Genomic DNA, 27,313 nt, shown 5'->3' with positions numbered 1-27,313 from the left:
GACTAAATACTTTTTTGCCCCACTGTAAATAATGTGATTTTTGGACATGAAAAAGAGCAAGTCATCCTATAATTTACAGAAAAAAAAAAAAAAAAAAAAAAAACTTAAATTGACATTTCCAGTATTGCTGGTTGTTTTGTTTTATTTTAAAATAATTATGTTTATTCTTATCTTATTTTTTCTTATCAGCTAAGTACGTTAGGGCTTTATGATAATCTAATGTTGTTAAATAGATATTTATTGCATTATTTTCATGTTATGTGTGTTTTCATGATGGTGTTTTGTGTTTGTGTGTATGACAGTGTGCATAGAAAACAATCTTACTTTTTCTACTTCAAAATTTTACATTTAATTCAATGTGTCACTACTTCTATGCAAAAATGTTGAAATTTACTAGCAATTTCGGAGTGGAATTGTTTTTACAACAATTTATTAGTCAATGTGTATATTAGTATTTAAGTCAGCTTGTGGAAAAGTTTTTTGTGATGAACTTTGATTCATCATGTGACTTTCTCTTTATGACCTTAGTTTTTAAGGTGCTTGTCAGTATATTACAAAGTAGGGGTGTGCAATATTGCGATTTTTGATCGATAAAAATGTATCCACGATCTGCTTTTGAGGAAATATTGTAGTATCATGCTACAGCGCACATTATATCAGTTGCAGTTCTGGTGCCTCTGGCTCAATATAGTGTACAACGCGACATACATTTACATCAGTGTTAACTCAGTGGGAGAGTTACTCGCAGAGGACACTGCACTCATTCACAATCACAAAAGTACATTATTTGCTTTAAAGTCTTGCCGGTTAAACATTTCATATGTGTGCTGTTCTGATGCACTTTTCCAGTGCATACACCTGAAGCATGCGCACACTTAAAGTCTGTCAAATAACACCTAATTTCTGAACTAAGTTATGTATCTGATTGCGCTAATACTGTCAAAAACACACAAGGTTTACATGTAAACACAGTTGCTTAAAGTAAAAGTAAACAACTGAGAGAAAAACGGATGCATGCCTGTATGTTAGATGCGTGCATCTCTTAAAGGGACAGTACTAAACATGCTGCCGCTTGACATTAAAGGGATAGTTCACCTAAAAATGATAACTCTGTCATTATTTACTCACTTGTATGTTGTCCCAAACCTGTTTTAATTTCTTTCCTTTTCCAAACACAAAATAAGATATTTTGCCCCCATTGAATTGAATAATTTAATGTTCAACAGAAAAAAGAAACTCATTCAGGTTTAAAACAACCTTAGAGTGAGCAAATTATGGTATAAAAATAAAACACTATGACAGAATTAACAGACAGATGACAGATTTTTCATTTTTGGGTGAACTATTCTTTTAATGTTAATAAAACAACAAAACACAAAGAGAAAATTCACTCAATGTTCTTGACTGAAAAACTTTAATACAGTTGCGTTCATTAGAATCAATGTGCAATTGATGTATATAGTGTTTAAGTATATAGTGTTTCACTTTTTTATATTTGTTAATTCAATACTGCTAAATACACCTACTGTACCTGAAAAATAATGCACCGTTTGTTTTATTCGTATTTTGTTTATTTATAATGTGTATATTTGTTCTTATTTTGTAATAACAAAGATAAAATAATGACAAAGATTTTTATCTTTGCTCAATTTGGCCTAAATATCTGCCATTCTTTTTTTCATTTTATACTTTCTTTCCTTTAAAAGCTTTGTTTATATATATAAAAAAAAGGGAAATTACTTTGGCTGTACTGCTCAGACAGCTTGCAAAATATTTATTTTTTTACTGTAAATTTGAGGTAAATCTGTGAAACTAAAAATGCATATATTTTACATTAAATACAAATCAAAAAAAAATATCTTTAAATATTTATTTTTTTACTGTAAATTTGAGGTAAATCTGTGAAACTAAAAATGTTGATACCATATATTTTACAGTAAAGACCTGGCAACCACAGCTACCATTTTTTTACCTAAATTTAAATTTTTTTTTTACAGATTTATTTTGCTCTGAGGTGGGTTAAACAGCAAATCCTAAACCCTCTGAGGTGAAGAAGTGAGAGGAAACAATGAGAAAAAAAAGGAAAGAGCTGAGCACTTGAGAAGAGCTGGAGTGATGGCTTGTGATGTTTGTGATAGATTAGCATATCAAACACAGTCAAGCGTGACTCCGACTTTGACAGTATTTAGATGGATTTTCGAAGAACTAATAGAGTTAGTTAAACCACAAGCAATTAACATTCAAATGACCAAATCAGTGTTGATACAGAGAAATTAAGCATTAATTGAATTGAAAAATTGCCTCTTCAGATCGATGCGGATGGTTTGAATGCAAATGCATGTTGTTTTAATTTCTTTACTCGTGTTTTTTCCCCACTTCTTCATTCTGTCTGCACTTGCCCTCAAAAATAGAAATGAAGGAACAAGTGCTTTGGTGAAATTAGGGCAGGATTTGAGAGACTGAGTGATTTTCTCAATTGAACGATGTTTGGTTTAAAAGAAGCAAATGCTTTCTGAATGAAGGGCAGGTTTAAAAACCACGAGATCCATCTAATAACACATTAATCCATGTTAATGCTCTCATGAATGATTGATAGCTAATTAAAATCCAACATGATTTCATTAGAATTCGTTTTTATATGAAAAGTGTAATGTCAAGTTCAGTAAATGCATTACAGCCTTGGGCGTCAGAGCAAGGGGGAATTCAAACACCTCAACTTCCTGTTTGAATAGGAAATGCATTAATACAGGAAAGAAAACAAGTGTTACTTTAACTGGCATTAAACAAATTAATCTTTTTCATAATAACTACAATTAAGTAGGGATTTAACAATATTATCAATATAGTCACGTGACAATATGAAACGATATGTCTTCCGGGCAAAAAGTGTAGTGTAGTTTTCAAATATATTTAAACTTCTTATTTTAACATGAAAGGTCTTTAAAGTTGTGTTTTGGGCCATTATGCTTTGGCACAGTATCTGTCAAATGAACTAAAACCGAAAGCACAATAAGGTTAATTCCTGTTTGCACTGTGCATTTCAAAGTGAAGCGAACACACATGAGGTGATCAGCTCGTGATCCGGTGTTTTCCGCGCCTCAGAGCGGCTTCGGTCACATTGATTGAATGCAGTGAACTCGTTTATTGCATGTGCTTTGAGTTTAGCATGCATCTGGGAATGCAACAGCCACCAGTAAGGCTTTATTTGATTGATGAGAAGATGATTACAGAATTTTACTAGATTTGTAGTGAGACACCTTTTTGTAAGCCTGCTTTCATTGAAGCTGGAGGTTTCCTTCAAAATAAAAGCTCTACTGCCATTTCCATTGTAATAAAAGCTTAAAAGTGCAGCGTGAATTTCTGACAGCTAGAGGTTTAAATGCAGTCCAAATTCAAAATATCACTTTCAAGTGTAAAAATTAGGAAAGTAGTATTGTAATTTCCCTACTGCAGTGCAATGTAAAAATAATATACCTATGAAATATTTATTTGTATTTATTTTACAGTGCAGCTGTTTTACAATATATGGCTATTATTTTCATTGTTGTTTTTATTATTATTATTATTATATTCTAATTTGTTTGGCTTCCTGAAACACCAGTGTGAATTTAATTTAGACTGAGACAATAATAAAAAGAGGGTCAAGTCACCTTTAAAGCTCAGTACAAGTCAATTCACTGACTTTTTTCTGAATACATTTTCTTAGTTAAGAACATGGGTTGGAGCTCTTAATTTTGAACTCTCAGGGTGCATGATATCGAATAATTTAACTTTAAAATGTAAAAAAAAAAAAAAAAAAAAAAAAAAAAAAAAAAACATTTTTTCCCAATTCTTCATTTGTAAAATATTGCAGTAAATATTGTATCGTGGACTTCATATTGTGATATTATCGTATCGTGAAATTTTTATGTTGTTCCATCCCAACAGTTAAGGCAGGACACTACAGGCAAAACCATTGTTTTTTTCACACACTGGTCAACTTTGAGATTCTCCGAATGAGTTTGTTTCTCAAATCAAATGTAACCCTTTTATTTACATCTATAAACTGAAGGGTCCTATAGAGGGGTCCTATAGAGCTTATTAGCATGCCTATTATAAACATATTGGCTGTTAATAAGTACTTTTAAAGCACATATTCTGCATGATCATATTCTACATCCCTAATCCTACCAATACCTAAACTTAACAAATACCTTACAAACTATTAATATACAGCAAATTATACGTTTTTTGAGGCAAAAGTTATAGTTAATGGTTTGTTAATAGCGAGAATTGGACCTTAAAATAAAGTGTGACCGAGTTTGCTAATATATCATTCAACTCAATAGAAACTCAGTAGTGTTGTGTGTGTATTCGTCCTCTAAGTTTAAGATCTTAATATTGATTTATTGTGTTTATTCCAAACATTTTATCAGCCGCAAGGACAGAAGCTGTTTGGTGAAAGACCTCAGAGCTGAAGTATTTATTAATAATGATCATTTTTTTATCTCAAAGATGTGTACGTGCGCCGCTGTTATTGTTTTCTTCCTCTGTTGCACGCGGTGACTGTAATGCGTTCAGAATTACACGTCTTCTCTCATAATATCCTGTATCGTTTCACACATGAAATAACCCACAGGGTGTGTGTTTTTGTATGGATGAATGTTGGTGTGTGTGTGTGTGTGTGTGTGTGAGTGAGTGGGTGTGTTGTTGTCCCAGCTGGATACATCATTGAAATCTCAGTAAATGTGTGTTTTTTTAATTGATTGATGTTTCATTAGTTTGAATCACTCATGTTTGATTGTAAGAACCAGCTGATGAATTATGTATGTGTGTTTAGTTCATGCTTCATATTTTTGCGTGTTTGCCAGAATTATACAATATTTTTTTTTTATGCATTATAAGACACATTTCAACAATATCACATTCACACTTATGTTTTTATATCTGTGATTTGGGTGTAATCAATGAGTTAACAATGGGTAACTCGCATTTTGCGTTTACTTTATCTGTTTTAGCTCCTGATCTTACTGAGATATGATATGCAATCTGTTTAAGTTAATGATACTTCCTCATTAAATCTCCAAACATTTTACATGGAAACTTTGTTTGAAAGTTTGTTTTCCTGCCAATCTATCATTTCAGTTTTTATTTATCACTTGATGACTGATAACCTGATTTTAATCTCTTTCTCTTTTTCTGCTTTCTTGATAAGGAGGTTGAGGTAAGTTAAACAGTTTAACATTTTTGCATACAAAGATTTTTCACTTGTTTAGTAACATTCATTATCCTCTCTTCTATCTCTGTGTGTATGTGTACACCGTTCAAAAGTTTGGGGTCAGTAAGATTCAACAAGAATGCTTTCGATTGATCAAAATTGACAGTTAAGGCATTTTTAATGTTACAAAAGATTTCTATTCTACAATAGTTTCTACAAAATTATGAAGCAACACAAGTTTTTTTTTTTTTTTTTTAATGTTGATAATAATCAGAAATGTTTCTTTAGCAGCAAAAGAATAAAAAATCATGTCACTGAAGACTGGAATAATGATGCTGAAAATTCAGCTTTGATCACAGGAAGACATTACATTTTAAAACATTCAAATAGAAAACAGTTATTTAAAATTGAAATAATATTTAAACATTTTTACAGCATTTTTAATCAAATAAACACAGCCTTGGTGGGCAGAAGAGAGTTCTTTCAAAAACACAAAAAACTACTCACCCCAAAATGGCATTATATATACTGTGTATTTGTGTGTGTGTGTGTGTGTGTGTGTGTGTGTGTGTGTGTGTGTGTGTGTGTGTGTGTGTATAAAATGCCATTTAAAATGCTGGGGTAAGTAGTTATTTCTAAACACAATATAGAAGGATCAAAATATTTTAATCTCTATATGCTAATTAAAACTATAATCTGCTCAGTGATTGTGAGGTAGTTCTGCATTTAAAACCGCATGTGGTGTGTGTGTGTTGTCAGTGGGACTTTATCTGTCAGCTTTAGTGTGTTCATCTGCTCTGTCCTGCTGCCGTCCTCATTCAACATGACACACACACAAACACACACACACACACACACACACACACACACGCACGCACGCGGCTGTCTCTGAGTGTACGGCTGACCTGTCATGCCCGCGGGCTCTAAACTGTCACCACAGAATAACATCAGAGAGCAGGAGCGCGAGCGAGAGAGTGAAGGGACGAGTGAGCAAACAGGAAGTGAAAGGAAAGCAGAGGAACAAACACGCAGCCGGAGTCAGTTAGTCTCCTGTGAACTGTGAGACAGTTTCTGACTTTCTCAAACACACTCCAGCCGCGCTGTCTGTCTGCGGGGCAAACATGAGAAGTATAATCTGACAGCAGATAACCACCAGCCTGCCCGCAACACTCATTTACCTAAGCCACAGAGAGACAGAGGGGAAGATCAAATGAATCTCTGGACCGAATTCCTGTCTGTGATAGTTATTTGTGCAGCAGGTGTTGTGCTGTCGTGTGTGGGTTACAGATAAATGCTCTCGCGCTCATCCGCATGCTGCTAAAACTTCTCTCACTAGCTGTTTTGAAGCCACAATTAAAAATATATGACATGCATATAGAGAGAAAGAGAGAGAGAATCACATTAGAGAATTGCGTTAACTTGCAACATCCTCCACTAACCGGAGATATACACAAAAACAACATCAACTTCAACACCAAAACTACATCTATTGTTATAAACTCAAAAACCAAAATCTTATCAAAAAAAAATAATTCAAATTCAAATTTTAATTTGTAATGGAAGCTTGTTTCCGTAATGGAATGAAAACATAAAACTGACCTAATGTACATGCAGAAAAAAAGTTCGAATTGTTAGATCTAATCTCAGAATAACAATACAGAAGTATGAATTATGAGATATATATATATATATATATATATATATATATATAGATAGATAGATAGATAGATAGATAAGATAGATAGAGATATAAACTCATATATAAGTTCAGAATTATAATAAAAAATGGCAGAATTTTGAGATATAAACTCAGAATAGCAAGACAAAGTCTGATTTGCGAGATATAAACTGAGAATTTCAGCGGAAAAATCTGAATTGTGAGATATAAACTCAGAATTATGAGAAAACAATAATATGTGTCTAAAGAATAAAAAGTTGCAGTTATCTTTTTTATTTTGTTGCGGATATTTCAATATTTTCATATCGATTGCAATGACATTCAAGCATTAAGTGGTGAAATGTTTTTGGAGATTTTATACTTAGTATCTTGTGTTTGATGGACACTGAATGTTGAAGTAGCAGAACAATAACGTGGTCAGAATGTAAATGACTGTGCAACTTGAAGTGCATTAGTGTTTTGATTTACTCAGCATACTCAAATCTACTTCAGATGTAGTGCTTATATTAAAAGCCATGTTTTTCTCATTTTCAAAATAATGAGATTTTCTCAGAACCTTTAGCATGTACCATGTGTGCATTTTGTGACTAGACTTTCAAAACATATATTCCTAGTAAAGATGTGCAATAGTTTCCTATGTTTAGTTGATAATAATTGAGTTGCTGAGTGTGTTTTTGTTCTGGTACCTTTGTATAGAAATTAAAATATTTTTCATGAACCTTTTTGATATGTGTCACCTTAAACTGATTTCCAGGGGTGTTTTTACCTTTATAAGGGCAGTTTTTCCCAACTATATCAGATATATACACCATCTTTTATGTCAAATTCAAACAATTCAGTTTGAATAATAAGACAGTCAAATAAAATCAGTATCAACAAAATCCATTTTTTCACTGCAGAAGTGATACAGAAGCAGGATCTAAAGTAGCACCGATACTGCAATTACAATTGCATAGATAATCCTATTAAATTAAAGTTTTATAAATAGTATTTTGATTATTAAAAGATGAAATGGTTCTTTCAAAATGAAATGATACTCTGAATATGAAACTAAAACCAACAGCAGGTGGGAGTGAGAAACATTTAATTGAGTGAGTCACTGAGTCATTTATTCAACTGATTTGTTCAAATAACTGATTCATTCAGAAAAAAAAGCAAGTGACTCTTTATGGATCAATCATTGATTTTTAAAAAAAAAATGCTTATTCATCCAGTATCTAAACTATTTTCATTGGTAAAATACAGCAAAAACAAACAATGTTGTGTCTAAAATGTAACTCGCAATATTAACTTATTGTATATTGAACTTCAGTATCAAATTATCAAAACAATATCATGTAGAAACTATATCCTTTTTATTTTTATAAAAATCATTAACAAAATGCTTTTTTTGTTGCAAAGTGAGTGATATATGAAATAGCAAAACATAAATTGCGATATTACAGATGATACATATTGCGCACCAATGATTCCTGATGCTGAATGTTCATTACTGTAAACCCATTTCTGCTCATTTTTACAAACTGTTTTAATCTTAACTTGTATTGAACCCGAAGCGTTCATTCAAAGACAACTCGCAAAGGTCGTAATTTCCACAGAGAGAAGTTTTGCTGCTGTGGATAAAGGTTACAACAGCGACATTCGATTGTGAGAGTTTGTGGGCTGGAGAATGTCTGCTGGCTTCTGCTTCATCACGCAGATTTGCAGACTCAGATTTTGTCATTCTGAGGGTAAAATGAGTTTCACTTTTCCCTCAATCCCCCTTTGATTTGAAGCCATGAGCCCACAGACACATTTGGCCTAGTTTTGCTGAGACCACTGTAAACTGAGCAGAATTACAGCCTGGCTTTCGCTCACGGCCTGAGAGCTGTAGCTTATAGATGTTTACCCCAGAATGATAGATGTCTTCTGTAGCTTACCAACAGATGTAACTTTATTCTCGCATAATTTATTGCTTTTAATTAAATTCTTAATTTAAATTAACCACATATTTTACACTAAAACATCAGTCTGCTCGAAGCTAAAGAGCCCCTAATGAGAGTTTGATGTCAAAGATTTGTTTATCCAGCCTGTGGCGGCTCCGCTTTGGGATGGGACTGTGTTAGCAGTCGGATTTAAAAACCCCTTAAAATGCAGCAGCCATCACTAATGTTGTGTGAGATTCACCTGGAGTATGTCTCTGAGATGAAAATCAGATCTTGCACTCATTGTCGTTACTCCTCTTTCATAAAACAGTCAGAAGTTATGGGACCTGTGATTTGATTTAATTTATTTTTTAATTATTACTTATTTTATTATTAAGTTTATATTACACCGCGAGTATAATTATTAGGCACGTTGATATTCTGTTCATATTTTTTTTCCAGCACCAAATCAAACCACATCAATCTTAATAACTACTATTAATTTTGTATTTAATCATTTAAAAGATATATATAATTGTCCATGAAGGCTGGAAATGAAAAACTCCTTATATTCAGGTGTGCAGAATTATTAGCCATGTTTTCTTTTACAGATAAAATGAGTCAAAAAAAGAGGTTTAACTCAGACTGAAAAGTCAAAAATTAGTGCTCCTAAAACATACTGAAAAAAATATGATCAGAACATCAATGTGCCTAATAATGATGCATGTGGTGTATACTTTTTGATAAGAGTTATCAGTCAAGTGTTAATTATTTTGTTTTATTATTAACTTTATTTTATTGATAGGTAGACTCAGTAAAGTTTATTACTATTATTATTATTATTAACTTTATATTTATATTATTCATATGTATTTTTTAGCGGTTTTATCAGTCAAGTGTTATTTATTTATATTGTTATTTAATGTATTGTAGTATAATTATTATTTTTTAATTTTATTTTTTTACTTTATACTGTGACCTTATTTTGTGTATTGTAACATTTTTGCATTTAGTGTTAACCAAATGCATGCACTTTTTTAATGGGTGGAATAAATAAGTTTTGATTTTATGAAATTATGTATACTGATGTATAGCTTAGATCTGTCATATTCCCAAATGTTTAAGAGAGACGAGAAGAAAACTTGTTTGTTTGTATTATCACAGTGCAGCACCTAGAGAGGCAGGGGAAATCAAATATGCTTGGGATACAGATAAAGGCTGCTGTAATGCATATCATTTAGCATTTTTATGTTGTACTTTTACGACTACAGTTCCTGGTAAAGTAATTTTGTCTAGTTATATTGTTAAGAAGTAGTTTGAGAAATTGTTTTTGGAAGCAACCAAAATAATCAAATTATTATTATTATTATTATTATATTATATTACAATATAATATAACAATTATATTATTATTAATATTAAAAGGATAGCTTACCTAGAAAATTTAAATTTTTTATTTACACACAATTTGAGAAAGGAAAAAAAAAAATATCCATACTGTGGAAGTAACTGTTTGATTTCCAACATTTTTCAAAATATCTTATTTTGTGTTCAACAGAAGTAAGAAAATTCATATAAGTTTGAAACAACCTGAGGGTGAGTAAACGATGACAGGATTTTCATTTTTGGGTGAACTATTACTTTAATTTTTTTTGTACTTTTGAAGCTACAGTAGTTTCACTGTTTAATAGTAGCTTGAGAATCAGTTTTTCCCAATTAAATGTGCAGATACCAAAATTTTTTTTTTTTACTTTTTTTTTATTTTTTTTATGTTATTGTTTTGTATTGCTTGAGATATAGGAAAATGTAGATTTTGCTTTTTTTTTCTCTTTAACTTTTGCTACTCCGTGAATATACTTTAAAACTGCTGTTTCTGGTCAAGAAAATTCACTTTTTAGTAGTAGTTTTTCTTTTTAAAGCAATAAATAATCAAAGAGATCTGGGTGAACATTTAACTACTGAAAACTGAAAAGCAGCGGACACCACTGACTGGTTCACATCCAAAAAATAGCGTGTGAAAAGAGACCTGTGATAGAAGGAGAATCAGACTTGAGTTTGGCTCAATCATTGAAACGAATGCCTCTGCAGACAGTCCATTTACTATACAGCTTTCGTTAAAAACATCAGCAAACAGTCTGTGTGTACACTTATCTCAGTGTCAGACCAGAAGTCATCATCTCTGTCTTATTTCACACTGTCCTTCAATCATAAAGCTATTTTCTTCTTTCTGAAGGTCGTGACAGTAGCATTGAAGCTTGACTTGTGTCTGTCTGAGGATTTTAAATGTGTGCCATTGTGTGTTTCTGTAGGACGATTACTTCAGGACCTGGAACCCCAACAAAGCACAAGACCAAGGTAAGAAGATTCAGCAAAAATGCATGTTTCTTGTTCACAACCATTTTCTCTGTGGCTTTTATCCATTTATCCAGCTGACCCTATAGTCTCGCCTCTATCTCACTCTCCTAACTGTCCTTTCTGCTTCATACATGCTGTAACTCTATCCAGATTAATCATGAAAAAACTCCAATCAAGTGCTGGAATCTTCATTTCAGTGTATCGATCCTCGTCTCTGCTTCAGACATTAATCAATACAGCGAGCCAGAAACACACACACATAGCTAAATGAAGACATATCATAGACTTCTATTGTTTTTATAGAAAGATAATTACAATTATCTTTTACAATTATCTTCAACCCAAATCCTAAGACAAAACGTGTGTATTTCATTCATGAATGGTTTTTGTGATTGAGGGCTTTAGATTTAGCTCACTTCTTGACACCGGAGAGCAATTTGTGCTCAAATTATAGCAAACACACACACAGCATTCATTAAAAAGGATGCGAATCTAACAAATTAGGTTTAGAAATATTATTATTATTTTTTTTTCCTGAATCATCAGGGAAATAAAAAAGCTCAAATGAGAATTAGCTTTCTAAATCAATTTAGTGGTCAGTTTCTGTTCTGTTTCTGTTGACATATACTGAAATGTATCTGAAATACATTTATTTTTTGCTGAATATACTACAAATACACTTTCATATTTATGTACTTAATAAAATGCCATGCTTAGTTACTGTTGCCATCCCCGACAAACATTGCCACTCTCACACTACAAATCATGTTCTCACACAGTGGAAAATACAACTCGGAACAAAGAGGAAACTGACAACGTACCGACAGACAAGACAAAGCAGGTTATTTCTGATATGAAACAAGTCTCAGGACTCTCAGCTTTCAAATTTTGTTATTTTTAAAGATATTTAAACAATAAATACCATTTTGTGGCTCTTTAATGTGTCGTGACAGATCACTGTATTACCTCAGTTCAAACACGTGAACCGATCGTCTTTTCATATTTAAGTAAAGCATGAAACGAACATGAATAAACATCAGAAAGTATTTTATTTCAACCGTGGAACACACCATTTTTCAAGTTTGGGTCCACCTAAGTTAATCTACTCTCCTGTCTGATTTGAGGCTAGAAGGAATACAGGGCTACTGGGCATGTGCATTGACATATTTTCCGAGCCAACAATATAATGTGAAACCTATGAAAATGGTTTTTAAAAGGGCATGGCGCCATAGTTTCATCACTTTAGAGTGTCGCAGTGACCGTCTGTTTGCAGTAAAGGACCTGTCATAGTTTAATGAGTGGGAAGATGACATAAAGTGATGCAAGGTTAGCTGCATTGAAAACAGATGAGCGTACAAGTGCATATACAGCTCCTGATCAGGGTGAAGTTCACAGGATTTTGTCCACAGAATGATAAGAGCACATGTTTTAACATATAATTTTATTATTTAACACTCAGTATTTAACTTGAAGGGATACTCCACCCCAAAATGAAAATTTTGTCATTAATCACTTACCCCCATGTTGTTCCAAACCCTTAAAAGCTCTGTTCATCTTTGTAACACAATTTAAGATATTTTGGATGAAAACCGTGAGGCCTGTCACTGTCCCATAGACTGCCAAGTAAATAACAGTGTCAAGGTCCATAAAAGGTATGAAAGTCATCATCAGAATACTCCATCAACCATTAGACGTGCAATCTGGGTTATATGAAGTGATGGGAACATTTTTGTAAGCAAAGAAAATAAAAATAATGACTTTAGTCAACAATTCCTTTGTCATAAGTCTCCTCTGTGTCTCTCCACATCACCGTATGCTCTTCTGTATCATCTGCGCCACAAGGATGCGCTTTAAAGAAATAAATAAGCCATAGTACGTTAAAAAGAACCGGAGGCCAAAAAATTTAGAGTTGCAACAGTTTTGATAGAGCTGGTATTGCGTGACTCATAGATGAGGGTTCCAAGTCGTCTTGAAGCAAATTAAAAATAACATGGCTTGGCAAACGATATGTTCGGATAATGTGTTCTTCCCAAATAAATTAAAACATGTGGAAAAATACTCTCCCTTCTACCACGCGCTCTCTGTTCCCTGCGGTGCCTTCTCCTAGCAACAAATTGCATCCATGTTAAGGCACAAAATAGTTTACGAAATTCTTTTTTGGGGCATTAAATAATGGCGCAAATGCCAGTAATTTGACGCGCGTAAATGTTAGTAAAAAGCGTTGCGTGAATCATTTGAATACTCTCCTCCCATAAATTTTGCGTCTGAAAGAGTAACTCCTAGAAATGCATATTCAATAAGGTCAGGCGCAAAAATTTGTTTAATGCGCTAATTCGTCACTGCGTGTCTTTAGTAAAACCTGACAGGACTATTTTAATGCCAAAAGAAGGTTTGTATTGGCATTAGCTGTTAGTAAAACTGTCCCTAAGTCTCAAGTTATCTGTCAGTAAATATGTTAATAGATTTGAACTACTGTATACTTAGTATGAAATAAATGTATTTTAAATATATTACTTTTTTACTAGGGTCAGCATGTGCAAATACATGTTTGAATGACTCATTAAATAATAGCTGTAATCATGATATGCAAATTCATTTTTTTAGTTTGCTCAATAGGTTTTTGCAAGTTTAAAGGAATGAAATTTAAGACATTTTAAGACTTTTTAATGGAAATTAATATAAAAATAAAGATGCCCTGAATGGAGATAAAGTAAACACAAATAAAAAAAAATCATATTAGAAAATAGCACAGTAGGAATTTCAACCAAAGAAATAAAGGATCAGCACCTAAATTTGCAGTATCACCATAGGAATATCAGTGCAGCACCTAAAGAGTCTGTGGGTATAGTATGCTTGAGATACAGATAAAGGCTGCTGTAATGCATATAATTTCACTTTTTTTATCTTGTACTTTTGCGACTACAGATCCTGGTAAAGTAATTTAATATAGTAGTAGTGTTTATTAGTAGTTTGAGAAGTTTTTTGGAAGCAACACTGCAGCAATATATGTGACCTTGGACCACAAAACCAGTCATAATGGTCAATTTTTTGAAATTGTGATTTTTACATTATCTGAAAGCTGAATAAATAAGCTTTCCACTGATGTATGGTTTGCTATGATAGGACAATATTTGGCTGAGACACAAAATCTGGAATCTGAGGGTGCAAAAAAAATAAATAAATAAATAAAAAAATAAACATATTCTAAATATTGAGAAAATTCCCTTTAAAGCCAGGCTCACATACAGGTCCTTCTCAAAAAATTAGCATATTGTGATAAAAGTTCATTATTTTCCATAATGTAATGATAAAATTAAACTTTCATATATTTTAGATTCATTGCACACCAACTGAAATATTTCAGGTCTTTTATTGTTTTAATACTGATGATTTTGGCATACAGCTCATGAAAACCCCAAATTCCTATCTCAAAAAATTAGCATATCATGAAAAGGTTCTCTAAACGAGCTATTAACCTAATCATCTGAATCAACTAATTAACTCTAAACACCTGCAAAAGATTCCTGAGGCTTTTAAAAACTCCCAGCCTGGTTCATTACTCAAAACCGCAATCATGAGTAAGACTGCCGACCTGACTGCTGTCCAGAAGGCCATCATTGACACCCTCAAGCGAGAGGGTAAGACACAGAAAGAAATTTCTGAACGAATAGGCTGTTCCCAGAGTGCTGTATCAAGGCACCTCAGTGGGAAGTCTGTGGGAAGGAAAAAGTGTGGCAAAAAACGCTGCACAACGAGAAGAGGTGACCGGACCCTGAGGAAGATTGTGGAGAAGGACCGATTCCAGACCTTGGGGGACCTGCGGAAGCAGTGGACTGAGTCTGGAGTAGAAACATCCAGAGCCACCTTGCACAGTCTTGTTCTTTTGAACCAGAAACAGCGGCAGAAGCACCTGATCTGGGCTACAGAGAAGCAGCACTGGACTGTTGCTCAGTGGTCCAAAGTACTTTTTTCGGATGAAAGCAAATTTTGCATGTCATTCGGAAATCAAGGTGCCACAGTCTGGAGGAAGACTGGGGAGAAGGAAATGCCAAAATGCCTGAAGTCCAGTGTCAAGTACCCACAGTCAGTGATGGTCTGGGGTGCCATGTCAGCTGCTGGTGTTGGTCCACTGTGTTTTATCAAGGGCAGGGTCAATGCAGCTAGCTATCAGGAGATTTTGGAGCACTTCATGCTTCCATCTGCTGAAAAGCTTTATGGAGATGAAGATTTCGTTTTTTCAGCACGACCTGGCACCTGCTCACAGTGCCAAAACCACTGGTAAATGGTTTACTGACCATGGTATTACTGTGCTCAATTGGCCTGCCAACTCTCCTGACCTGAACCCCATAGAGAATCTGTGGGATATTGTGAAGAGAAAGTTGAGAGACGCAAGACCCAACACTCTGGATGAGCTTAAGGCCGCTATCGAAGCATCCTGGGCCTCCATAACCCCTCAGCAGTGCCACAGGCTGATTGCCTCCATGCCACGCCGCATTGAAGCAGTCATTTCTGCAAAAGGATTCCTGACCAAGTATTGAGTGCATAACTGAACATAATTATTTGAAGGTTGACTTTTTTTGTATTAAAAACACTTTTCTTTTATTGGTCGGATGAAATATGCTAATTTTTTGAGATGTATGCCAAAATCATCAGTATTAAAACAATAAAAGACCTGAAATATTTCAGTTGGTGTGCAATGAATCTAAAATATATGAAAGTTTAATTTTATCATTACATTATGGAAAATAATGAACTTTTATCACAATATGCTATTGTTTTGAGAAGGACCTGTATATATGTATAATGGTATTGAATTTTATTTCAGCTCATTTTATTTTATTTATTAACTTATTTTTTATTATTTATTTTGTTATTTTTGTTTTTATGTTATTTATTGTTTTATATTTTTGCGGGAACCTTGATTCATTTTTGGGGATGCACCGAGAATTCAGAATGAAAATTCTGGGCTGAAAACAAGACCAAAAATTCTGGATGCACTTGGCCAAAAACTGAAAAAGCTTTTCAATAATTATTTGTTATTTTATTAATTAATATGAAATATATTTTTAAGACTTTTTAATATAGTAACTTAATAATTTCAATGATACTGAATAAAAAAAACAAAAAAAATCAAGCCAATAAAATAACTACACTTTTTAGTAAAACAATAAAATTGGACAGAAATACTTTCATATCCAATATCAGTATTATTTTTTATTATTATTTTCTGTCAAATGATCAATCACAATTAATCGCATCCAAAATAAAAGTTTTTGTTTACATAATATATGTATGTATACTGTGTATATTTATTATATATATAAATACACACATACAGTATATATTTTGAAATATTTACATGTATATACATTTATATATTTAGATTCTTATATTTAATATATAAACAACATATTTTTCTTAAATCTCTATTTAGTTCAACAGAATCAAATATAAAGCACTAATATTTATTCAGTTCTACTCTATTCAGTTCAACTGAATCAGATTTATCAGATTCTTTTCTAATTATCTAAATAATGAATAGTCCTACAAAGTTATTATTATCAGAGCATGTGAGCAGAACCTAGCATCACGAGAGAGTAGCCTCATTTTACCAGCGTTGACATGTAACAGCACAGAAGTGCTATTGCAAACAGGAACAAGTATATTACATAGAAATTTCATGTCAGTGAGTTATTTGAGCGGACTTTGCTTTTCCAGGGGGCATGAGATGTACATGAGCAGAACACAGATTCATAGAGTGGAATATTTAGCGGAGCATCACACACTGTGTGCTGAACACTGCTGGGATGTGTGGCGCGGCATATATTTTCGGCTCATATATTCGTCCGTTTTTCTCTTTCAGGCAGAAACAGAATGCCAAATTATGTGCAATTATGTGTTGTCTTATACACCACGTTTTTGAAGTTGTAGTAAATTATTTGGGTATTTCAGGCATGTATATGATTTGCTTATTACAAGGTCGTTGGTTTGATTCCCTGGAAACACACATTCTGATTAAAATGTAAACCTTTAATGCACTGCAAGTCACTTTGAATAAAAGCATCTGCCAAATGAATAATTGTAAAGCAAAGAAAAAGAAATGGTCTGAAGGGAAGAAAAAAAAATCTCAGAAAAACCTCTTGAAGAGAAGAAATCCTTCACAGATCCTTGTGCTAAAGTCACAATAGAGGGTCAGTTTCTGAAATGCTTTGTTTGATATTAATATAACATCCGCTCTGCTGAGCACTTCTGCTAACGATTATGATGAACCGCCATGAATAACCAATCAAGCTCTATAGTTTTTAGAAACACCAATAGAGACCAGCAGACAGATGCATGCATGACCACACCATATGGAGACTGAGAGAATGAGTGTGTGTGTGTGTGTGTGTGTGTGTGTGTGTGTGTGTGTGTGTGTGTGTGTGTGTGTACCATCTGCACTAGTTTGGTCCTGTGTGAATGACTCCTTTAAGAAAAGCTACAAAGCATGATTTCTGTAACTAATCCTGCCGTTCTCACACTCTTCTGATCAGCTCACCTCACTGATCTCGGTAAATAGCATCACTCTGAAACCTACTGAGCTGATTCGCCCTCTACTCACCATAGAACACCAGCTTAATCACCCTAATAAATGACTGACAGCCACACACGCACTTAGACGTACCTCTCACACAACCATGAAAAGAAAGAATCTCAAAGTAGCAATAGAAATCCAGAATTTGCTCTGAAAGAGCTCATTGCATTTTCAACTAAAACCATGAACAAACATTTTTTATTACTTTAAATTGAGTAAACATTAAATTAAAATATATTAAAATATGAAGTAAAATATTAAGTATTTCGTCTTTATAATATATATTATTTTATTTCAGCTAACATTTGCCACTTTTTCTTTAGTTTAAGTACTAAAAATAAATAAGCTACTTGGCTTAAATAAACAAACATTTGGCTTCTGTAATATTTAAAAACATCTTTTCTGTCACTTTTTTAATGCATCCTTGCTGAATAAAAATATATATATTTTTTAAATATATAAATGACTAAAAATAAATAAAATAAAAATAAAAATTGATCCTAAACTAAATAATATATTATATATTTAAAAAAAAGACAAAAACACACAAATAAATACTAAATGTTTAACTAAAATAAAAGTGAAAAAGAAAATCTAATTAAAAATATTAACAAAAATTATAACATTATATCACTACAATAACACTGTCCTTGTCTTTTTGTGCTATAAATAAATAAATAATAAAATAAAAATAGTAAAAAATTAAATCAAATAATAAAAATGAATAATGATTGAATGAATGAATAATAATAATAAAAAATAAATAAATAAATTAAAAAATCAAATCAAATAATAAAAATAAAACTAAAGAAATAATTAATTAATATTTTTTAAATGTTCTATGCAGCTTTTTGTTTTTATTTTAAAATTTATTATATTTATTTTATATATATAATATAAGCAAGAATACTATGAAAGAATGTGGAAAAAATAGGGAGAAAGAAAGAAAATGTGAGATTGTGTGATAGATAGATAGATAGATAGATAGACAGACACAGAGAGAGAATGATAGATTGATTGTGTGTGTGTGTGTGTGTGTGTGTGTGTTCCGGTATATATGGGTTATGAGGACACAAATGTGTATAATGACATGGGTACTACAACATAAGCATGGTTTATGAGGACAATTCCTGTGTCCCCATAAAACAAAAGGGTTAAAAATGTACTAAATGGTGTTCTATGAAATTCGTTGCCAGTAGTTTTCTGTGAGGGTAGGTTTAGGTGTAGGGTGATATAAAACCATTACGCCTATGGAGAGTCCCTGTAAACCACAAATGCGTGTGTGTGTGTGTGTTACTGTATCTGTTAGGGATGCATGAATATTGTGTGTGTGGTGTTGTGTGTAAGTGAAAAGGCCGAAAAATATGTATCAAACAATGACTTAACATGTGTGTGTGTGTTACTGTATCTGTTAGGGATGCATGAATATTCATAAAACAAAGAAAAAAATAAATCAAAAAACCGAAAAATATGTATCAAACAATGACTTAACGTGATTAAAAAGAGGCACACACTAATGCAGCAAACATGTCAGCAGTGTGAAAGTATTTAAACCTACAAGAGAAAGACGCAGAAATGATTACAAGCATGAAGCACCAACAGTGAGGGACTGTATAGTGCTGCTTCACATGTCTCCGATGAAATTACCTCAAACGATTAGTAAATAAACTGCAGAATGTTATATTTTCTAATGCACGCACACATTGCATGTATTCTGACAGTGCCTCATAAGCTCGTGCTGCCAGGGTTCAAAGTCCAAAGCGCAAGGAAAATCTGCGCTGAACTTGTTACTCGTAAGTGGCGAATAAAAGTTTCTTAAAGGCATGTGACAAGAAAAAGCAACAACTCCATTGGCATTCATAAATGATAGTATTGTAATTTCACTGTCGTTCTGTAAAATAAAATAAAAAAGTAAGACAATAATTATGATAATAATAATTACCTTACAACAGCTCTGTTAATACATTAATTATAACACTCACACATAGTGTTCAAATTGGGATCTGTAATATATTCTAATGTTTTAAAATAATTCTCTTCTGCTCAGCAAGGCTGCCCTTATTTATACAGTAAAAATACATGGCTATTCTTTTTCTCTCGCGCTCTCTCTACCTTTAAGTCTACCAGGGGCTGGGATGGGTTGGGATGGGTTCTAAATTAGCACAGTTGCTTTGTTTTCTACTACTGTTCCCAGAAGAAAATTCAATAAACAGTTGTTCACAAAAAAAAGTAATGGCCAAAAAAATATACATGGCCAAAAAAATATTATTTTACTAACTTATTAATTTTAAGTTAAATTGTGCTTTGTTGGTATAATGTCTGCTAGAATGTTAAAAGAAATGTTCAGTGTTAAGTAAACATTTTTAAATTGTTGTTTTGTAATTGATTTTTTTACTTGAAGAGCAGGACAAAACAGTAAAAAGCACATTTTGGCAATTGAATTAATGCAATGGTGAAAAGAAAAAAAAAGGCAAAATAAGCCTACATGGGGGGAAAATGTGAAAAACCGTGTTCGGTATTCGGCCTTCGGCCCAGTGTTTCATTTTGTTCGGCTTGGGCCAAGAATTTTCATTTCATTGCATCCCTTGTATCTGTCCCAAAATTAAGAATGCCATAGCTTCCACATTGATCTCCTAAATCACAGTTTATCGATTCACTTCTGCTGAATTTTCATTAGACAAGAGAGACAAACAATTTAGAGCCTCATCTCTCTCTCTCTCTCTTATAAACAGCCTCCCATGGTGCACTTCTGCAAACACACTCACGCTGTGACACACACACATCACGGTTAAACTCTCTCTGACCGTGTAAGCAGTGTGGCTGAGCCTGACTAATTTAATTAGCCTCATCCTGTAATTATTCACTTTAAAGAGAAATGAGGGTTATGATCTTGTCCATTACAGACATGACAAGAGATTTAAGGAGCTCAGAGAATAACGTGTGTGTGTGCGAGTGCAACATTGTCTTTGCAGTAATCTGTTATTGTGGCACGGCATGCGTTCTCAGTGAATTTAATTGCGTGTGCAGGCCTCATTACAGCCTCGTTATGGGGAAATTCTCTCTGAATGCTTCATTTGCATTTGTATGGTTTTGGTGTTGAGTCAGCGTTTCAGAGCCAAACTGCAGTGGCAGCAAACGCGGTGCACAGGGATGGCAACACAACAATCTGCCCTTTAAACTGCCTGCAATTTATGCACAGGGACAATACAGCTTTATCTGGAGCTGGGGACCGGCTCCGTTTAACTGGCACAAAAAAAAAAAAAGAAAAGAAAGAGGGCAAATACAAGTAGGTTTCTGGCAAACTTCACTGAAAGATGTGGGATGAGTGTTTGATAAACACTAAACAGAGTTCTGAATGCAATACGTGTGTTTGTAAGGATGATTTCAGCACAAACTGTATGTTTTGATCTTCACCCTATAAAATAGTCATGATTGTTCACTTGGAGTCTGGTTTATTTATTTATGCATACATTTTTACTTAAATATTGTATTCATTATTTAAAAAAATAATTATTATTTTTAACACATTATTTTTTAATTAAATATATGAATTATTTGTGTTCTTTTTTATTATATACTGCTTTTCAGTTTTATTTTATAATATTATTTATTTATTTGCTTGTTTGACATGTTTAAATATTAATCAAAATGTTCTATGCTGCTTGTTTAGTATTATTTTTAATAAATTATTTTTAAATATTAACTTTTAAAATGTACTTTTCTTTATTTTTTATCGGAAAATTATTATTTGTGTTATTATTATAACTTTTTAAATATTAAATTAAAATATTATATGCTGCTTTTCCTGTTTTATTTATAATTATTATTATTATTTTTATTATTATTATTATTATTATTATTTTTCAAATAGTGGCAATGAGGCAATGTAGTTTTCACATTCAACCAAATGTGAAACACCATAAAATGCATAATAGAGCAGAAAGACAAAGAAAAAATAGGTGACAGGCCAGAAGGAGGATGACATTATGATTTTATTATGGCGTTAAAAATGTATTTGCAATGTTTATTTCCTCATCAGAAACAGAGAGATGAGACGGCAGAACTCATGAAACCCGAGCGTCAGCCAGCAGTGATTCGTTCCTCTCATCATTAGTGCCGTACCGTCTGCTCTCGTATGGCCCGCGTCTTGGCCTAGATTCACTATGCAGAGCAAATCCCACGTGGGACCATCACACGAGCACAAAGACGTTATCTACATAAGACATGGCAGGAAAAATACGAACCACAGCAAATCTTTGTAAGGTTCATTGCGTTTGCCGCAAGCCTTAACATAAATGAAAGTCACAGAAGAGTTCTGTCATGTGAGGACTGTACAAAGAAATGCTGTTTTCTTGATATCAAAGTGCATTCAGATCTGACCTGTGTGAGGACGGCTCCTATTGCGAGCTTTCCTGGGAATCAAGTCAAAGGAGCCAGTAACTTCCAAATGCAAGTTAAAGTTGGCTTTGGTGAACAAATAAAACTACTCAAGACTTGGCATTTGTAATATTTAAAAACATCTTTACTGTCACTTTTAATGCATCCTTGCTGAATAAAAAAAACAAACAACAACAAAAAAAATTCCCCACAAAAATATGAAGCAGCACAATTGTGTTAAACATTGATAATAATCAGAAATGTTTCTTGAGCAGCGAATCAGCATATTACAATGATTTCTGGTGGATCATGTGACACTGAAGACTGGAGTAATGATACTAAAAATTCAGATTTGCATCACAGGAATAAATTACATTTTAAAATATATTCACATAGAAAAAATGTTAATTGAAGTTGTAATAATATTTCATAATTTTATTGTTTTTCTAATCAAACAAATACAGCCTTGGTGAGCAGTAGAGACTTATGCCACTTATGTCATTTTCTGAGTTCATTGAGCATTGGCAGATGTAGCAGAAAGTTAACTTTGAAACCGATTGTGTGTCAAAGAGAGAGAAAAAGATCTGATTGGTTATGGGGTTTTTAACCTCTTGACCAATCAGCTGGCACTAATTAGCCCTGCTGCATTCATCCCTCTCACTTTCTCGATTTCTTCGTTATGGTAAATAGAAAGTCAGATAATTGGCCAAACTGGTGTTGGAGTTTGTTGCTGTCTGATGATCAATAATAGAAATTCTGATTGGCCTTTCTCTCAATCTGGCCGCTTCTGATTGGTCACTGAGGGCCAATCATTGATTGTGATGCTCGACACACATCGGCATGTGCCGCTGAATGCAGAAATGTTCTTGAATGAATGGATTTTTCAACTGTATTCCTCTTGCTGTAATGAATTGGGTAGCGATAATTAACTGCTTTGTGAGATGGTGCTTCAGCTTTCTTTAGAGGTCAGTTGTAGAAGAGTTTGCATTCATGATATGCTCCTTATGATTGGAATATTATAACACATATTTGCATTTCAGGAAGTAGAATTAAAATGTTTTAAATCCAAATCAATTAATCTTACTTCTGTTCTGTAGTTTTTTAAACCCAGCTTAAGTAGTATTTCCAAAAACATTAGCTGATATTAATAATCGATGTTTGTAATGCCAGCTGATTTGTATGTAACTTTTATGTAATTAATTGTATTGAATACATGAAAATGTCCAGGCTATGGATTTGGTTTTGTTAGAATAAATAGGAATATATTCTATTTAGTGACTTGAAATAAAGGCACACACACACACACACACACACACACACACACACACACACACACACACACACACACACACACACACACACACACACACACACACACACACACACACACACACACACACACACACACACACACACACACACACACACACACACACACACACACACAAACACATACACACACACACACAAACACAGTCGGGATCCAAAACTACTTATAAACATAAATAACTGTGCTCAGACAGGTGGCCTGTTTAACGTGGCTGTTGTTCTGCTCAGGTCAGACTGCAGATGCTGTTTAGATGGTGAATTTGATAAAAGTTCTGTGGTTTGATTGAATGGATGAATTCAGCGGGTCTCAGCTGCAGTCCTGCGTTTTCTTTAGTCTCTCTGTCTGAAGATGAGAGCTGCGTCCTGACAGCTTTTCATGAAAACATCCATCATATCTGTTGATGTGAAGTCTGGCTTTTGCTTTAGTGATTGCTGTAATGAGGAATTCATATTCAAACACTGTGTTTTTGTATTTGCATGACAAACACTCTAGTGAATGCTGATTACCAACATCAGAGTAAAATCTCAAACACACACCAGGGATAGGACGGTTTGTTTATCTAGATTTTCATTTATTTTGCTTGCCTTTTTAAATAAAACAACAACCATTTTAAATAGTTTAAAGTAGTTTTAATTATGTTAAATAATGCAATGCAGTTCTGAATTTTTTTATTTGAATTTTATTATGTAGTATTCTTTTATTTTTGTATGTAATTGATAGTCTTTTTTCAATTTATCAATTTAAGTGTGTGTGTAGGTGTGTGTGAGGTGGTTGGTCAGTTTGGTGTGGAATTGATTGTCTTGTTTCAGTGTATCAATTTGCAAGAGAGACACTTGAAAACAAACAGCGTGCACAGCAAACGCTGGAAACAAACCACAAAATCAATCAGGACAGCGAATCTGAGAGACGGACAGAATGAAATGAAGAAGAGCAGAAGTGTGTGTGTCCGACACACAGATAAAAGCCCACTGTTTTAGGTCTCGGTGTCAAACTCGAGTTAAAATAGTAAAATATGAGTAACTCATTAATTTAATTGAATCAAACCTAATAATCAACCATTTGCAATTATACACATGGCTTTATTTGAATATTACAGTGTGACGTACCATGACTCTAAATTGTTAGAAATATGTATGTGATGATGTAAAAGAACAGTTGTTTAAGCTATTAATTGAAATGAACTAGAACGTCAAAAACGACTAAGAGACAAATTCATAATTAGCTCTATTAAACTAAAACAGGATATCGATTCCCTTTGATAGAATCGATTCCAACCGATTCTCGATTCCTCAACTCAAAATCAACTTTTGTTGGGATCAATTCCCATTCCTACAGATCATTTGATGAGGAACGTTTGAGACATCATATTATGATCTTTGACCCAATTGCAGACTTTGGTTATTTAATAAATCTAAACACAGTTTGAGATTGCTCAGATTACTGAGGTCTAGAGAAACATCTGAGATGTATGGAAAACACGCTGTTTAATCTCTCTGCTTTCCAGTGGAGACAATTGAGATTTTAAAGAGATCTCATTTGTGTTATGTCTGTCCTCAGGCTGTACGCAAAGAGTGTTTCTCATTTTAGCTGTCTCACTGTTAAAAAGACACAGATGCACACACACACATTGCCTCGGGAAGATCAGAGAGCAAACATGCAGGAAATTGGTTTGAGGTTTTATTTTGGTGGTGTTTCTGATAGTGGCCAGTTATTTGTTCTCTGTTTGACCCTGTGTTCACAGAGATGGACAGAATGAATGAAGGGAAAGGATAAAAATGAAAGAAATGTACAAAGGATGAAAAAAAAAACATTGTTCCCACAATGAATAGAGAAACAACACGCACACACACACTTATACACACTGGGCTGTGAATTCATCTGGTGTTTTATTCCCTGGTGACACAGACAGAGAGAAAGGCTGAGAGCGTGTCAGGCTCCACAAAAACTTTCTGTGTCATAAATAAAGCTGAAAAAGAGATTCAGGCTGAATGCACTAAGCAGTTGCACAAGGTATTTCAAGAACAAGGTTTTTTTTTTTTTTTTTACAAGTTTCATGGCTCAGGTAATTCGATTCAGTCATTGTCACTGTGTTCTGAGTTTACACACCTCCTGTAAATCAAGTTTATTATTAAATGCAAGGTAAAAACAGATGTTCGTTTTGATTTTCTTTCATTGCTCATGAGACTTGGAGTTCTCCATTAGGCTTTGTTTACATACCACTTCTTAGATGTCTCAGATACTTCTTGTAACATTCCTAGACATCAATAGGGCCTTTCGCACCGCTTTAGTTCCAGAACTAAAAGTACAGTACTAAAGTTCGGGACAATTTTGCATGAACTGTTTCCCAGTACCATTTAAAAGGGTTGCATTCGCACCGAGAGTGTGTACTAGGACGTGACGTAAGCCAGTCGACAGCGATGTCATTTGTGCCCGGCGTTCAACAACGAAAACAAAGAAGAACAACGTTAACAACAGGAGGATAGAGGACGTTGTGATTGGAGATGTGTTTTTGTTGTGTCTCGTGGGTTTCACAATAATGGACATGGAATGTCGACGTATACGTAAAGCGAATGAAAGAACGGAAAGGAGGACTAAGAACATCCAACAAAAACTCCCGCACTTCAGCATCCGTCCATCTATTGCTGTTCTCCATACTTGCGAAATAAGTTGACACAATGTTTACAGTATGTTACACAGCGTTTTAAATCATGGAATGACACAACGCTTTGAAATACAGTCGAATGTTGTTGCAAAAATATAAAGTATTTTGTGAGTTGCACTTCCGTTATCGTATATTATTATCAAAGCACACAATGCTGTGAAATACATTTGAATGTCATTGCAGAAAGATGAAGGATATTTATCCCTGAGTCTATGCGTATGTGACAGTGATGATATTGTTTCTTACAGAGAGCGAGTCAAACCCACGATCAGAACTGAAACCTAAATCACACTCACAGACCAAGAGCAGAACTACTGACGGTGAGTGACTATCTATCTATCTATCTATCTATCTATCTATCTATCTATCTATCTATCTATCTATCTCTTAAACGTTGTGTCAGTATGAATTTATAGAATAAAATACAGTAAAAACAGTAAAAATTTGAAAACCTATCACAATTTAAAATAACTGTTTTCTATTTGAATATATTTTAAAATAAAATTTATTCCTGTGATTAAAGCTGAATTTTCAGCATCATTACTCCAGTCTTCAGTGCCACATGATTCTTCAGAGATCATGTAATATGCTAATTTTCTGCTTAAGAACATTTAAGAACATTTTTAGAACTGTTTATCAGTGTTGAAAACAGTTATGCTGCTTCATATTTTTGTGGAAAACATGATTCATTTTATTTTTCAGGATTCTCTGTTGAATAGAAAGTTCAAAAGAACATCATATGTTTGAAACAGCAATCTTTTGTAACATTAGAAATTAATAGTATGTCACTTAGGATCAATTTAACGTGTCCTTGAAAAATAAAAGTTCTAACTTCTTAAAAAAAATGGAATAAAATGGTTGCATCTGAGCAATAGTTAAAAATCTGTGCAATAAATATTATTAACAAAAAAGTGAAAAAGTGAAAGTGACGTGACATACAGCCAAGTATGGTAACCCATACTTGGAATTCGTGCTCTGCTTTTAACCCATCCAAAGTGCACACACACAGCAGTGAACACACACACACCGTGAACACACACCCGGAGCAGTGGGTAGCCATTTATGCTGCGGCACCCGGGGAGCAGTTGGGGGTTCGGTGCCTTGCTCAAGGGCACCTCAGTCGTGGTATTGAGGGTGGAGAGAGCGCTGTACATTCACTCCCCCCACCTACAATTCCTGCCGGCCCGAGACTCGAACTCACAACCCTTGGATTGCAAGTCTGACTCTCTAACCATT

General features: G+C 33.7%; 1 protein-coding gene across 7 annotated transcripts in view; it reads left to right on the top strand.

The window, feature by feature from the left end:
- spock1 (SPARC (osteonectin), cwcv and kazal like domains proteoglycan 1) overlaps nt 1-27,313 on the top strand; it is a 221,201-nt gene that overhangs the window by 114,366 nt on the left and 79,522 nt on the right. For 2 of the 7 annotated variants that reach the window (XM_042737923.1, XM_042737916.1), the window contains exons 3-5: nt 5,195-5,203; nt 11,089-11,134; nt 26,326-26,397. In XM_042737923.1, the coding sequence (XP_042593857.1) occupies nt 5,195-5,203; nt 11,089-11,134; nt 26,326-26,397 (127 nt within the window). The remainder of the gene's footprint in view (nt 1-5,194; nt 5,204-11,088; nt 11,135-26,325; nt 26,398-27,313) is intronic. The other 5 variants (XM_042737917.1, XM_042737921.1, XM_042737920.1 and 2 more) reach the window with 5 other exon arrangements.

Source organism: Cyprinus carpio, chromosome B14, assembly GCF_018340385.1.
Source record: "Cyprinus carpio isolate SPL01 chromosome B14, ASM1834038v1, whole genome shotgun sequence".
Taxonomy (NCBI): domain Eukaryota; kingdom Metazoa; phylum Chordata; class Actinopteri; order Cypriniformes; family Cyprinidae; genus Cyprinus; species Cyprinus carpio.
The sequence above is the reverse complement of the archived record's forward strand: the minus strand, read 5'-3'. Positions and strand labels throughout refer to the sequence as shown.